This window comes from Cherax quadricarinatus, chromosome 4, assembly GCF_038502225.1.
Source record: "Cherax quadricarinatus isolate ZL_2023a chromosome 4, ASM3850222v1, whole genome shotgun sequence".
Taxonomy (NCBI): domain Eukaryota; kingdom Metazoa; phylum Arthropoda; class Malacostraca; order Decapoda; family Parastacidae; genus Cherax; species Cherax quadricarinatus.
Window position 1 is genome coordinate 2,144,620 of NC_091295.1, and position 17,200 is coordinate 2,161,819.

General features: G+C 40.9%; 1 protein-coding gene across 5 annotated transcripts in view; it reads left to right on the forward strand.

The window, feature by feature from the left end:
* Positions 1 to 17,200, forward strand: part of TBC1D23 (TBC1 domain family member 23) — a 158,355-nt gene that overhangs the window by 118,998 nt on the left and 22,157 nt on the right. For all 5 annotated transcript variants that reach the window (XM_070093991.1, XM_070093983.1, XM_070093985.1 and 2 more), the window contains 2 exons: positions 2,363 to 2,576; positions 12,396 to 12,592. In XM_070093991.1, the coding sequence (XP_069950092.1) occupies positions 2,363 to 2,576; positions 12,396 to 12,592 (411 nt within the window). The remainder of the gene's footprint in view (positions 1 to 2,362; positions 2,577 to 12,395; positions 12,593 to 17,200) is intronic.

Genomic DNA, 17,200 nt, shown 5'->3' on the forward strand with positions numbered 1-17,200 from the left:
ACACTTGACACATGAATACATGCACACACTTGACACATGAATACATGCACACACTTGACACATGAATACATGCACACACTTGACACATGAATACATGCACACACTTGACACATGAATACACACACTTGACACATGAATACATGCACACACTTGACACATGAATACATGCACACACTTGACACATGAATACATGCACACACTTGACACATGAATACATGCACATATGAATACATGCACACACTTGACACATGAATACATGCACACACTTGACACATGAATACATGCACACACTTGACACATGAATACATACACACACTTGACACATGAATACATACACACACTTGACACATGAATACATGCACACACTTGACACATGAATACATGCACACACTTGACACATGAATACATGCACACGCTTGACACATGAATACATCCACACACTTGACACATGAATACATGCACATATGAATACATGCACACACTTGACACATGAATACATGCATGCACTTGTCACATGAATACATGCACACACTTGTCACATGAATACATGCATGCACTTGTCACATGAATACATGCACATATGAATACATGCACACACTTGACACATGAATACATGCATGCACTTGTCACATGAATACATGCACATATGAATACATGCACACACTTGACACATGAATACATGCATGCACTTGTCACATGAATACATGCACATATGAATACATGCACACACTTGACACATGAATACATGCATGCACTTGTCACATGAATACATGCATGCACTTGACACATGAATACATGCACACACTTGACACATGAATACATGCACATACACATGAATACATGCATGCACTTGTCACATGAATACATGCACACACTTGACACATGAATACATGCATGCACTTGTCACATGAATACATGCATGCACTTGTCACATGAATACATGCACACACTTGACACATGAATACATGCATGCACTTGTCACATGAATACATGCATGCACTTGTCACATGAATACATGCACACACTTGACACATGAATACATGCACATACACATGAATACATATGCACACTTGACACATGAATACATGCATACACACATGACACATGAATACATGCACATACACATGAATACATATGCACACTTGACACATGAATACATGCATACACACATGACACATGAATACATGCACACACTTGACACATGAATACATGCACACACATGACACATGAATACATGCATGTACACATGACACATGAATACATGCACACACTTGACAAATGAATACATGTGCACACACTTGACAGATGAATACATGCAAACATGACACATGAATACATGCAGACATGACACATGAACACATGCAAGCATGACATGTGGATGCACAGTGCCACATGATATGTATCTTTGCACTCTTATGATCACATTTTTACTGTGACATATTGAAAACTTTTTTTGTATGTTTCTGTAACAGGACTATACCAGAGTCACATGTACCAGACAAAAATCACATGTACCAAACCAGAGACACATGTACCAGACTAGTCACATGGACCAGACCAGAATCACATGTACCAAACCAGAGTCACATGTACCAGACCTGAGTCGCATGTACCAAGCCAGAGTCACATGTACCAGACTAGTCACGTGTACCAAACCAGAGTCACATGTACCAGACCTGAGTCGCATGTACCAGACCTGAGTCACATGTACCAGACCCAAGTCGCATGTACCAGACCCGAGTCACATGTACTAGACCCAAGTCGTGTGTACCATACCCTAGTCGCACATACCAGACCCGAGTCACATGTACCACACCCGATTCACATGTACCAGACCCAATTCGCTTGTACCAGACCCGAGCCGCTTCTACCACACCCGAGTTGCTTGTGCCAGACCCGAGTCGCATATACCAGACCTGTGTTATAGCTTGTATCTTGTGTGTTATAGCTACCATTTGCATCTTTATAGCTTCTTGGTTGTGTAGAATCCATGCATATTACATCGTGTATCACTGCTTCTCATCTTCCCATCTCTGATTATTCATATACTTGTGTGTTCTTGCCAGGGTGTCCACTGTCGTGCTGCACTTGTGCCTCCCATGACACTGTGTCAGGAGCTAAGTCACACCTGAAATAAACATTTGTTTGATAACCTGCAGTGGTTGATCATGGCCAACATGTAGGAAGTGTTGTTTTTTCCTTATGAATGTGCTGATGCCCCTTCATTATTTTCAGATCCTTACTCATCCAGTGTTTGAAACTATACTCATTTTGTTATAGTTTCAGAGGTGAAGCCACGCCTCATGCTATTATTTCACAGCTCTATATTTTCCTCCATACTAACCTCATCAGTCATTTGCAGATGCTGCTACATCCAGCCTCATTTCAAACTGCCGTCCAGGGCCTGTTCATGGCTCAGCGTCAGGCTGTAGCTTCGGAAACACCTGGCTGTGGTCAGCACCTGTGTTTCATTGGGTCGGGGCGGGAACAGGAAGACCAGTACGTCCACATGGTAGTGGCATCCTTCCTGCAGCGCAACACACAGTATGTCAGTCTGGCCAAGGCTGGATATCATGGTGAGTCATAACACATTACCTTCATGGAGGCAGTACCCTCCTGTCATTAACCCTTTGACTGTCGCGGCCGTATATATACGTCTTACGAGGTACCGTGTTTGACGTATATATACTCATAAATTCTAGCGGCTTCAAATCAAGCAGGAGAAAGCTGGTAGGCCCACATGCGAGAGAATGGGTCTGTGTGGTCAGTGTGCACCATATAAAAAAAATCCTGGAGCACGCAGTGCATAATGAGAAAAAAAAAACTCCGACCGTTTTTTTTAATTAAAATGCCGACTTTGTGGTCTATTTTCGTATATTATTTATGGTTGTATTCTCGTTTTCTTGGTCTCATTTGATAGAATGGAAAACATATTATAGAAATAGAGATGATTTTGATTGATTTTACTATAAAAAGAACCTAGAAATGGAGCTCAAAATATGGGAAATGTTTGATTTTTGCCAATGTTCAAAAGTAAACAAATGATGCCATTGTCCAATAAATGTCCAACTAGCCATTCTAATATGCAGTCATGAATGGGTTGATGTTATTTATACATTTATTACAGTATTGCAGTAGTCTGCATAATAGTAAGTCTTATATTTTTTTGTTTGAATAAAAATTCAAAATAGAAAGCAAGAGTAATATCAGAGGGGCCTGGAGACATGACTGATGAGTAAAGAAAATGTTATTTTAGAGCCAGGAATGTCTGCATTGTTCATTCTGGACCTTATTTTGAAATTGTCATATTTTTTAGTTTTTGTGAAATTGGCCAAATTGCAAATTTCTGACCACATTATTAGGTAGTTGAAATCGGTAAATGGGCAGTTTCTTGTACTCATTCGATAGAAAAAATGGAGTTCGGAAGAAATAGCTATGAGTTTGGGCAACTGGAACAATAGAATTAGCCGAAAATAGGGCTCAAAGTGGGCGAAATTGCCGATTTGTAAACAGCGCCGAGGTCGCTAACTTTGCGAGAGCATAATTCCGTCAGTTTTCCATCAAATTTCGTTTTTTTTGGTGTCATTACAATCGGGAAAAGATTTTCTATCATTTCATAAGAATTTTTTTTTTTTTTTTAAATTTTACGACACCAGGAGACACCTCAGGATTGGGGGTTGCGACAGTCAAAGGGTTAATATCAAACAGGAGCCTGTTAATTATTTTGCACTCTTGTAATAGGTTGGTAGACAGCAGCTAACTGGAGGAGCTACCTGCTCCTCCAGTTATCTGTGTACTTAACACACAGACAGTCTTCCACATAAGTAGGTTGATCCAGTATTATGTACATAAGAAGTAATTCTAAGCCTGTTGCACCTGGCCATAACCGAAATCAGCAATATAGCCAGCAACCAGGTAAATACAGAGAGGGCGCTTTTCTTTTCCCATACATTCCTTCACCCCTATGTACAATATTAACATAGTAAAGTAAGCAGTATAACGATAAGACAGAGCAAAGACCTGGTCATAGTGGGAGTGGACTGGACTGTACAGGCAGACAGGCAGGTGTGACATCACCTTGTCTGAGGAGCTAGCTCTCACCCTATTGGTGGATTGAACTGCACAGTTAATACAGCTGTGGGGCCTCAGAACTGCTATGCACTGAAATACCAGTTTGCTGGTCAGGAGAGCATGCCCTTGGGTTTGTGATGAGCATCGAATGTATAGAATGTACTCGGAATACCCCACACTCTCACCCCAAGAGCACTATAATGGCTGGGGAAAACATCACTTAAATGGGTAGTGTGTCACCATGGCACTAAAATCTAGGTACAGTGAACCCCCAGATTAAGTCGTCATCGGAATAAGTAATATTCGGAATAAGTAAAGTGTGGGGGAAGTTCGTGAGGCAGTAGGTAAAATGAAAGGGGGTAAGGCAGCCGGGATTGATGGGATAAAGATAGAAATGTTAAAAGCAGGTGGGGATATAGTTTTGGAGTGGTTGGTGCAATTATTTAATAAATGTATGGAAGAGGGTAAGGTACCTAGGGATTGGCAGAGAGCATGCATAGTTCCTTTGTATAAAGGCAAAGGGGATAAAAGAGAGTGCAAAAATTATAGGGGGATAAGTCTGTTGAGTATACCTGGCAAAGTGTATGGTAGAGTTATTATTAAAAGAATTAAGAGTAAGACGGAGAATAGGATAGCAGATGAACAAGGAGGCTTTAGGAAAGGTAGGGGGTGTGGACCAGGTGTTTACAGTGAAACATATAAGTGAACAGTATTTAGATAAGGCTAAAGAGGTCTTTGTGGCATTTATGGATTTGGAAAAGGCGTATGACAGGGTGGATAGGGGGGCAATGTGGCAGATGTTGCAGGTGTATGGTGTAGGAGGTAGGTTACTGAAAGCAGTGAAGAGTTTTTACGAGGATAGTGAGGCTCAAGTTAGAATATGTAGGAAAGAGGGAAATTATTTCCCAGTAAAAGTAGGCCTTAGACAAGGATGTGTGATGTCACCGTGGTTGTTTAATATATTTATAGATGGGGTTGTAAGAGAAGTAAATGCGAGGGTCTTGGCAAGAGGCGTGGAGTTAAAAGATAAAGAATCACACATAAAGTGGGAGTTGTCACAGTTGCTCTTTGCTGATGACACTGTGCTCTTGGGAGATTCTGAAGAGAAGTTGCAGAGATTGGTGGATGAATTTGGTAGGGTGTGCAAAAGAAGAAAATTGAAAGTGAATACAGGAAAGAGTAAGGTTATGAGGATAAAAAGATTAGGTGATGAAAGATTGGATATCAGATTGGAGGGAGAGAGTATGGAGGAGGTGAATGTATTCAGATATTTGGGAGTGGACGTGTCAGCGGATGGGTCTATGAAAGATGAGGTGAATCATAGAATTGATGAGGGGAAAAGGGTGAGTGGTGCACTTAGGAGTCTGTGGAGACAAAGAACTTTGTCCTTGGAGGCAAAGAGGGGACTGTATGAGAGTATAGTTTTACCAACGCTCTTATATGGGTGTGAAGCATGGGTGATGAATGTTGCAGCGAGGAGAAGGCTGGAGGCAGTGGAGATGTCATGTCTGAGAGCAATGTGTGGTGTGAATATAATGCAGAGAATTCGTAGTTTGGAAGTTAGGAGGAGGTGCGGGATTACCAAAACTGTTGTCCAGAGGGCTGAGGAAGGGTTGTTGAGGTGGTTCAGACATGTGGAGAGAATGGAGCGAAACAGAATAACTTCAAGAGTGTATCAGTCTGTAGTGGAAGGAAGGCGGGGTAGGGGTCGGCCTAGGAAAGGTTGGAGGGAGGGGGTAAAGGAGGTTTTGTGTGCGAGGGGCTTGGACTTCCAGCAGGCATGCGTGTTTGATAGGAGTGAATGGAGACAAATGGTTTTTAATACTTGACGTGCTGTTGGAGTGTGAGCAAAGTAACATTTATGAAGGGGTTCAGGGAAAGTGGCAGGCCGGACTTGAGTCCTGGAGATGGGAAGTACAGTGCCTGCACTCTGAAGGAGGGGTGTTAATGTTGCAGTTTAAAAACTGTAGTGTAAAGCACCCTTCTGGCAAGACAGTGATGGAGTGAATGATGGTGAAAGTTTTTTTTTTAGGGCCACCCTGCCTTGGTGGGAATCGGCCAGTGTGATAAAAAAAAAAATAAGTAAATTTTTTTCGCCAAAATATTGGCTCGGTGAACGTCACTGAACTCGGTATAAGTCATTCGTCCAGAACGTGTCCGTGCGGCCTGAGTGGCCTCAACACTCCATATAGAGTGTGCCATGGTTTACCAGCCAGTGAGGACGATCCCACGCGTTCATACGATACATTTTGTATTATTCCATTCTTTTTAGTGCTTGTAACTCCTAAATAAGCCAGTACAGTGTAAATGGCCCTCTCTGTGGAAAGAGGCAAATGTAGTCCCTGTTCACAAAAAGAAGAGCAAAGCAGAAATCAGCAACTACAGACCAGTGTCACTCCTGTCAATCACTGGTAAGATCCTTGAGACAATAATCTCAAGACAAATGACAGTTTTTTGACACTCACTACTTTATGATCGTCAATATGGCTTCAGGAAAGGTTACTCTGCCGCTGATCTGTTGTTAAACCTCTCCACTAAGTGGCACCAGTCACTGGATGAATCCAAAGTCAGCTGTGTGGTAGCACTGGACATTGCTGGCGCTTTCGACCGGGTGTGGCACCAGGGCCTCTTAGCAAAACTTCAAGCACTGGGAATTGCAGGCTCTACGCTATGTCTCCTCAGTGATTACCTTCATGGTAGATCTCTAAGTGTAGTTCTCAATGGAACGGAATCAGCAAGACATCCTATTGGGGCAAGTGTTCCACAAGGAAGCGTGCTGGGACCATTGTTATGGAATGTCTACTTCAACGACCTTCTTCATCTCATCCCAGAATCACATGCATATGCAGACGACTGCACACTGACATTCACTTATCCAAGAGAAGAAATGCCAGCTGCTCTAAGCTACATCAATCACCAGCTGAGAGCTATATCAGCTTGGGGAAATAGATGGCAAGTAACATTTGCACCTGAGAAAACGCAAATGATGATCGTCTCTAGGCACCATGATGGTAATGCTGGTGTAAGGATGAATGGGAGGGTGTTGGCACCTGGAGAAGAAGTTGATATCCTTGGGGTGAAATTTGACTCCAAACTAACCATGAAGAACCATGTTGTAAATCTTGCAAACAAGGCAGCCAGGAAGCTTACAGCACTTCGCTGTATCTCGCATCTACTTGACAGTAGGGGTTGCAAGATTCTGTACGAGGCACAAGTACGCTCGTACCTTGAGTATGCTCCACTTTCTTGGTTTGCCTGCCCCCCCTCTCATCTGCGACTGCTTGACAGAGTAGAGAACAGAGCAAGATGTCTCATCTCTCGCCTGGACCCATCCTGGATAGATCTGTCATTTCAGCAGAGCCTTCAACATAGGAGGAATGTGGGTGGCCTTACTGTTATGTACAAGGCCAATATTGTCAAAGTACCACACTTGGATCCACTTCGAGGACAGCGTGAAACAAGCTTTTATGCCACAAGACGGGCAGAAAGCAGCAACTTCACTCTGGCTGTACCCTTCTCCAGAACTTCACTCCATCTGAGATCCTATATACCCAGGATGACTCGAGTATGGAACACATTCATACAGCATAATGATGTCAACGAGATAGTCAGTTGATCAAATGAAAATGCTGGCCCACAGATGGCTCGAACTTCATCCTGTTCCCTACTTGTATGTCTCATAACAATAAAAATGCTTTCAAATGAGCTGATGTAGGTAACAGCTCTTAGCTTGCCAATAAAGTTAGGAATCCTTAACCTGTAAATAGCTTGTCAATAAAGCTAGGGATCCTTAACCTTGTCAAACCCTTTGTAAAAAAAAAAAAAAGAAAAAAAAAAAGCTTCTAGTACCAGCCAACCCTTTGCTAAAGGGCTAAGAGAGAGGGGAGAATGTGCCTTTTTCAGTGATTCTTCAATATGTACGATACTAAAGCAGCAGGAGTCAATAAAGGCTATAGCGCCAGCCAACGATAAAGTGTAGCACTAACAGTGTAGCAGGTAAGTTAAGCGATTAATTGACAGAAAAAGGACAGCATGAAACTGACTCCTCTATTGTTGTTGGAGGTATATAGGGCTACTAACACTGCCGCCTCTGCTGCCGCCATCACCACCACTATGTAAGGCTTATCTTTCAATGGCCCTTATACACCCAACAACAAACAATACACCACCACTCGTGACATTCTTAATGCCATATTTTATTCATTCTAGAGTATATATCATGTTTGTATGTTATTAATATTGTTTATTAAATCATATTAAATAAATTGTGCTAGATAAATAAGCTGTAGAGTTGATATTAGTGTCATATTGAAGGACTATCTTGTCCTGTCACCCAACACAATTCCTAACATACGCCAGAAATAGACCTCTCTGGAACACTTGTTTGAGTGACAGGGGTCCAGTGACTCTCAAGCTGGTCCTAGTGGCATTAAAAAACAAAGAAGGGAAGGAACCTAGGATAAAGACTTGGTACCTGAAGTCTTTATGGAAGGGGATTCCCCTTCCAAACAATTGTAAACTTCTCCATCCTCTCCCCTCCTGTCTTCCGTACATCACCATGTCTTCAATAAAGGTAAGTTATTATTGTTTTATTCTTCATGTATCATTGTTTTCTGTGTAGGTAAATGTATATTTCACGTAGAAAATATTTTTTTTAATACTTTTGGGTGTCTGAAATGGATTAATTGGATTTCCCTTATTTCTTATGGGGAAAATTAATTTGGAGTAAGTCAAATTCGGGATAAGTCACTCTCTCTGGAACGGATTAATTACGTAATCTGGGGGTCCACTGTAATGGGACTGCCAATCCTCTCGTAACATTCAACCCAGCTGGCATTGCTTGACAAAAGTTTAAAATTTAGAGAATGTCTTTCAAGCCAAACACTTGCCACACTGTGGAACAGTAAACATAAGGGCTGGCAAAGGCTCAAGACACTTACAGACAGTAGCAATGTGCTCCCTCTCCAAAAAAAAAAAAAAAAAAAAAAAAAACTTATATAGTGCTAAATTATATGCATATAAATCTTGCAATAAGGACAAGAAAAAAAGGAAAAGCTAAAGCATTTACAGATATACAAGACTAACTAACAAGCCATGGAAAGTGAGTCTACCATCAAGTTGTTTTTTTCCAGAGATATGCTTGATAGACATGTTATAAGGTTATAGTCTTAAGGCCCAGTGCTCTTGTTCCACATAGAGCTCTGATAGGTCAGTGGATTGTGGTCACTGTACACCTGAACCACATGCAGAGAGGATGACACTTACAAGTCAAAGTGCTCTAGTGCAAGGATCAGAGCTAGAGTCCTCTCTCTAGTGTGGAGTAGGCCCGTTGTTTATGTTTTAGCTTGGTTGAAAAGCAGGTAACCAAATGGATGACTGTCTCACCAGAGTCTTGAAGCACAATTGCATCAACTTCCACCTCACAGGCATGCACCTCACAGGCTTTGAATAGTTAGGAGACAGCAATATGGGAGCTGCACACAGCAATTTTTTGATCTTGGAAAAAAGCTCCTTGGCAATTTTTTTTTTTCTAGGGCTGGTAAGGGAGGTTAAGGGAGCCACAATATCAGAGAAACTTTTATAAAATCCTGTCATATTGAGGAACCTTGGAAAGGATTTTCTTTATCAGGAGAACTGGATAATTCTGAATGGCCAAAACATTAATGAATTTGGGTGCCACCTTACCTTTCCCGACTTATGACCTAAAAATGTTATTGTAGATTGAGCAAAGGATGTCTTGCTGAGGTTTACTGTTAATTTATATTTTCTAAACCTCTTGAAAAGAACTTTAACCCGTAAATGGTCCAAACGTATATATGCGTTCTTACCGCTAGTGCCCCAAACATATATAATCGTTTTATTTTTCCTTCCTTCAGATATGGCATGATTGGCCTGAGATGCCTTGTCAGCATAGAATGGGTCTTAGCATTCAGTGTGCACTGTATTAAAAAAAATATGGGACCACTTAGTACCTTGTGGGAGCACCAGTTCAAATGAGCGCCAGCTAGAGCAAACATCACGGCAAACACCAGGGATTCACTGATTTCATGTAATATTAGCTCTCCCATTTTAAGAGGAAAGTGATGTTGACCCCGAGTTTAGTGGCTTTGAGGTGGATGTGGCCATAAGTGGTCAAGGAAATATCAAAAAACTTTGATAATAACCCCTGTGCAACATTTCTGCAGCACCCTTTCAGAATGTCTTATAACCTATGCCCTAAGTAAAGAGAAACAATTCCGGAATGTAATACTTGTTCAGCAGGCTGGCTGAATGGCTGACTGGCTGGCTGGCTGGCTGGCTGGCTGGCCGGCTGCTGGTGGCCTGGCTCCATTTGTTTGTCTGTGTCTGTCTAGCTCTGTCTATCTTTGTCTCTGTCTGTATCTGTCTCTATCTCATTCTATCTGTCTCTGACTATCTCTGTCTCACAGGTACACATAAATACAAGTATACATAGTGTAAATTACCTAAGATAACCCAAAAAAATCCAGACAAAGCGCTATACTCTGCTTGAAGATATGAGTGAACATGATGACGCAGTCTTGTGGCTCCCTCTGAGACAGAGCTAGACGGATAGACAGACAGACAGGGAGCTTGACAGACAGACAGACAGACACTTCACTGTCAGGGGTGGACTGAGGCTTGTTTTACATGTTTCAAGGCAACTTATTATTACGTCTTCTTCTTCTTCTTCTTCTTCTTCTTCTTCTTCTTCTTCTTCTTCTTCTTCTTCTTCTTCTTCTTCTTCTTCTTCTTCTTCTTCTTCTTCTTCTTCTTCTTCTTCTTCTTCTTCTTCTTCTTCTTCTTCTTCTTCTTCTTCTTCTTCTTCTTCTTCTTCTTCTTCTTCTTCTTCTTATTCTTCTTCTTCTTCTTCTTCTTCTTCTTCTTCTTCTTCTTCTTCTTCTTCTTCTTCTTCTTCTTCTTCTTCTTCTTCTTCTTCTTCTTCTTCTTCTTCTTCTTCTTCTTCTTCTTCTTCCACATATCCAATAAATACTTTCTATATATTCCAAGACAATAGTAAATGGCCAAGGCAGGTGTAAATGTCCACCTGTCAGTGTGCTTGTGACAATTTGAGTACAATATCAGTACCTAATACTAGTGTCAGAACAAAGATTGGTTATGAAATGACAAGAACTACTATAAATTGTAATTATCAGAACATAAAAATTCTTTCTTTCTTTCAACACACCGGCCGTATCCCACCGAGGCGGGGTGGCCCAAAAGGAAAAACGAAAGTTTCTCCTTTTACATTTAGTAATATATACAGGAGAAGAGGTTACTAGCCCCTTGCTCCCGGCATTTTAGTCGCCTCTTACAACACGCATGGCTTACGGAGGAAGAATTCTGTTCCACTTCCCCATGGAGATAAGAGGAAATAAACAAGAATAAGAACTAGAAAGAAAATAGAAGAAAACCCAGAGGGGTGTGTATATATGTGCTTGTACATGTATGTGTAGTGTGACCTAAGTGTAAGTAGAAGTAGCAAGACGTACCTGAAATCTTGCATGTTCATGAGACAGAAAAAAGGACACCAGCAATCCTACCATCATGTAAAACAATTACAGGCTTTCGTTTTACACTCACTTGGCAGGACGGTAGTACCTCCCTGGGCGGTTGCTGTCTACCAACCTACTACCTATAACATAAAAATTATACAAAATAATATGAAAAATAGAAAAAAATGTATGTCGGCAACACTTCTGCAAGCGACAGGACTCGATGTTGCTATCACATGAGCATCCAGTGCCAACTTCTCGGCCCCATTTCTCTTAAGTACTGACCCTAAGTTTTTTTTATCCTATAACACTTAGAAAAATGTGCTCTTTATTTCCATAAAAAAAAAAAAAAAATTTCAAAATATTTGGGGCACTGGGGTCGTGAACATATAAATACATTTGGACTTTTTATGGGTTAAGTCGGGAAGTATGTTCATCCCAGGTATCAGAAACCACAAATTATCCAGGTAAGTCTTGGTGTCTACTAGCAACTTTATAGCATGATGGGTCAATTTCTAGAATGTGGCCAGTCTGAATCTTTGTTTGATTTGTCACTTGAAGAATAAGATAAATGCTGCAAAGCAGATATGTTTCCTAATAAAGTGGCTACATATCCCTCTAAAGTGGTTACATTTTTCTTTTAGTGCCCTCTCAAAGGAGGTTCCTTGATGCTGGTGAAGGGCTCTTGATCCAGACAATCTCAGCTGCTTTCCCTTTTCTTCCATTGAATCTGATTGCCTCCCATTATCTGGGCACTATATTGACCCAATGACTTAGCAATTTTTTATGAATATAATACTGGTGCTAAAAATAATAATGTCAATTTTTCAGCCATTCATGATCTGCTAGTACACAACATTAATGAGAGTCTTGCTGATCATGACTCCAAGCAGTGCCTGGTGTGTGCTCCTGACACTCACTCACATTGTTCTGAACCTGCTGACCACGATGACTTCACAGCTGTACCCAAGCCACAACCCTCGTTCATGAACAGATTTTCTTCATTGTCTTCCGTCTTCAAAATGAGAGTAAGCCATTTATTCACTGTCTTCTGTCTTGAACATGAAATTTTCTTCACTGTTTTCTTTATTCCAAATGAGTATAAATTTCATTCTTTGTCTTCTGAATGATAGTGAGACAGTTTATTGTTTTGTATACAAAATGGTGAGGCATTCTCTTCATTGTCTTCCTTTAAGAGTTTTAAAGGTTCTAATTCTCCACCTTGTCATCTTTCTGGCATTTGCTGCATTGGACTTATTGTGTTCTCTTTAAAATTAAGTCATTTGACATTATTCTTCATTCTTCTTGTCATTCTATGAGATAGCTCTCTGGTGTTTCAGAATCAGTACTCATTGTTAAGCTTTCATTGTTTCATAAGCAAGCAGATGGAATTTGGCACAGGTGAATATTATATTATTTCTATTGCCCATCAGAAGATTTGTTGATATTTACCGTATATTACCAGCCATAAGCCACATGGGTATACTTTATCTGAATCAGAGTTTTGTTTAACCCCAGCCACAGGATGCAGGGGTTATATTTTGAGGCCTCAGAGATGGGAGTAAATCTATAACTATTGCCAAAATTTGGATAGCTTTAAAAATAATTTGGACAAGTACATGATTGGAAGTGGTTGGGTATAAGTTGGACCTGCCTAGCATGAGCCAATTATAGGTTTATGAGAAATAGAATGGTGATACCAACAGGGTGTAGTTTATGGCACCTGTACATAAGAATGGAGGAGCACTGCTGTAACCTACTGGCCTATGCTAAGCAGGTTCTCAAATCCAACCACTTTTATATACAGTGGACCCTCAACCAGCGATATTAATCCGTTCCTGAGAGCTCATCGTTAGTCAAAATTATCGTTAGTCAAGTTAATTTTCCCCATAAGAAATAATGGAAATCAAATTAATCCGTGCAAGACACCCAAAAGTATTGAAAAAAAAAAAAATTTTACCACATGAAATATTAATTTTAATACACACAAACTGAAGATTACATGCACAGTTACATGACACTTACCTTTATTGAAGATCTGGTGATGATTGATGGGATGGGAGGAGGGGAGAGGTGTTAGTGTTTAGAAGGGGAATCCCCTTCCATTAGCACTTGAGGTAGCAAGTCTTTTTCTGGGGTTACTTTCCTTGTTCTTTTAGTGCCACTAGGACCAGCTTCAGAGTCACTGGACTTCTGTCGCACAACATATCTGTCCATAGATACCTGTACCTCTCGTTCCTTTATGACTTTTCTAAAGTGGTTCACAACATTGTCAGTGTACAGGTTGCCAACACGGCTTGCAGTAGCTGTGTCAGGGTGGTTGCCAACACGGCTTGCAGTAGCTGTGTCAGGGTGATTTTCATCAAAAAAGGTTTGCAATTCTAGCCACTTTGCACACATTTCCTTTATCTTAGAAGTAGGCAACTTCTTCAATTTCTCTCTCCCCTCCTCCGAAGCAGTTTCCTCAGGTCTGCCCTCTTGCTGTTCAAGATGATCTAGCAGCTCATCAGTGGTTAGTTCTTCACTGTCCTCCACCACCAACTCGTCCACATCCTCCCCACTAACCTCCAACCCCAAGGACTTCCCCAATGCCACAATGGATTCCTCAAATGGCATAGGATTCTCAGGGTTAGCCTCAAACCCTTCAAAATCCCTTTTGTCTTCACATTCTGGCCACAGTTTTTTCCAAGAAGAGTTCAATGTCCTCTTAGTCACTTCCTCCCAAGCCTTACCTATAATGTTTACACAATTGAGGATGGTAAAATGATCTTTCCAAAACTCTCTTAGAGTCAGTTGAGTTTCTGAGGTCACTACAAAGCACCTTTCAAACATAGCTTTTGTGTACAGTTTCTTGAAGTTGGAAATAACCTGCTGGTCCATGGGCTGCAGGAGAGGAGTGGTATTAGGAGGCAGAAACTTCACCTTAATGAAGCTTATGTCCCTAGAAAGTCGCTCTGCCAAGTCTGAAGGATGACCATGAGCATTGTCTATACCAGGAGGCACTTAAGGTCTAATTTCTTTTCAATTAGGTAATTTTTCACATTGGGGGCAAATGCATGGTGTAAACAGTCATAGAAAAAGTCCCTAGTGACCCATGCCTTACTGTTTGCCCTCCACAGCAGACACAAATTAGCCTTGAGGACATTGTTTTTCCTGAACACTCTGGGAGCTTCAGAGTGATACACCAATAAAGGCTTCACTTTGCAATCACCACTAGCATTGGCACACATCAACAGAGTAAGCCTGTCTTTCATAGGCTTATGTCCTGGGAGTGCCTTTACCTCCTGAGTAATGTACGTCCTGCTTGGCATTTTCTTCTAAAACAGGCCTGTTTCGTCACAATTAAACACTTGTTCAGGTTTCAGTCCTTCACTGTCTATGTACTCCTTGAATTCCTGCACATATTTTTCAGCCGCTTTGTGGTCCGAACTGGCAGCCTCACCTTGCCTTATCACACTATGAATGCCACTACGCTTCTTAAATCTCTCAAACCAACCTTTGCTGGCCTTAAATTCACTCACATCACTAGTTGCTGGCATTTTTTTAATTAAATCGTCATGCAACTTCCTAGCCTTTTCACATATGATCGCTTGAGAGATGCTGTCTCCTGCTATCTGTTTCTCGTTTATCCACACCAATAACAGTCTTTCAACATCTTCTATCACTTGCAATCTCAGTTTCGAAAACATAGTTGCACCTTTGGCAAGAACAGCTTCCTTGATTGCCGTTTTCTTGCCCACAATAGTAGCGATGGTTGATTGGGGTTTATTATACAACCTGACCGGCTCAGAGACACGCACTCCACTTTCATACTTAGCAATGATCTCTTTCTTCATCTCCATAGTAATTCTCACCCTTTTTGCTGTAGGGTTGGCACTAGAAGCTTTCTTGGGGCCCATGGTGACTTATTTTGCAGGTGCAATCACTACAAAGGCTGTGATAATATGAAATGTTCCAGTTGTTGTATGTTTGGAAGCGACCGCGGTGGCTGGCTGGCTTGTAAACACTGGCACCCAAGGGACAAGTGAGGCGCGCTCAGGCCAAAGTGGACGCGTATGGTACGGAACGAATAGCGCTGGTCGGGTTTTTAAGCGCTAGTTGAGGCAAAATTTTTGCGTTAAAATGTATCGCTAGTCTGATTTATCGTTAATCGATGCCATCGCTGGTCGCGGGTCCACTGTATATATTTTTTTAACACACCAGCCGTATCCCACCGAGGCAGGGTGACCTTAAAATAAAAACAAAAGTTTTATTACAATTCTTGTTGGTGGTGGAGAATGAATACTCTTCGGAGGAGATGTGTTACTTTATTGTTTTGGTCGTATGTACATGTCTTACGAGCCACCATGTTTGATGTACGTATATACTGTATACTCATAAATTCTAGCGGCTTCAAATCAAGGAGGAGAAAGTTGGTAGGCCCACATGTGAGAGAATGGGTCTGTGTGGTCATCTGCACACAGTGCATAATGAGAAAAAAAATGACCGTTTTTTTTTTAATTGAAATGCCGACTTCGTGGTTTATTTTCATGTAGTATTTATGGTTGTATTCTCATTTTCTTGGTCGCGTTTGATAGAATGGAGAACATATTATAGAAGTAGAGGTGATTTTGATTGGTTTTACAATGAAAAGAACCTTGAATTGGAGCTCAAAGTAGGGGAAATGTTTGATTTTTGCCCATGTTCATAAGTAAACAAATGATGTCATATTCCAATAAATATCCAAGTAGCCATTCTAATATGCAGTCATGAATGGGTTGACATTATTTATACAATTATTACAATATTGCAGTAGTCTGCATAACAGTAAATCTTCTATTTTTTGTTTGTATAAAAATTCAAAATAGAAAGCAAGAGTAATATCAGAGGGGCCTGGAGATGTGACTGATGAACAAAGAAAATGTTATTTTAGAGCCAGGAATGTCTGCATTGTTCATTCTGGACCCTATTTTGAAATTGTCATATTTTTAAATTTTCGTGAAATTGGCCAAATTGCAAATTTCTGACCACGTTATTGGGTAGTTGAAATCGGTAAATGGGCAGTTTTTTGTACTCAATCGATAGAAAAAATGGAGTTCTAAAGAAATAGCTATGAGTTTGGTCAACTGGAAAAATGGAATTAGCTGAAAATAGGGCTGAAAGTGGGCGAAATCGCCGATTCGTAAATATCGCTGTGGTCCCTAACTTCACAAAAGCATAATTCCATCAGTTTTCCATCAAATTTATTTTTTTTGGTGTCATTACAACCGGGAAAAGCTTCTCTGTCATTTCATAATTTTTTTTGGGGGGGGGGAGGGGGGGGATTTTGTGACACCAGGAGACACCTCAGGATTTGGGGTTGCGACAGTCAAGGGGTTAACCCTTTGACTGTTTCGGTCGTATATATACGTCTTACAAGCCAATGTGTTTGACGTATATAGTATACTCAAAAATTCTAGCGGCTTCAAATCAAGCAGGATAAAGCTGGTAGTCCCACATGTGAGAGAATGGGTCTGTGTGGTCAGTGTGCACCACATAAAAAATCGTGCAGCACGCAGTGCATAATGAGAAAAAAAAACTCCGACTTCGTTTTTGGATTAAAACCCTGATTTTGAGCTGTATTTTCGTATAGTTTTTATGGTTATATTCTCTCTTTT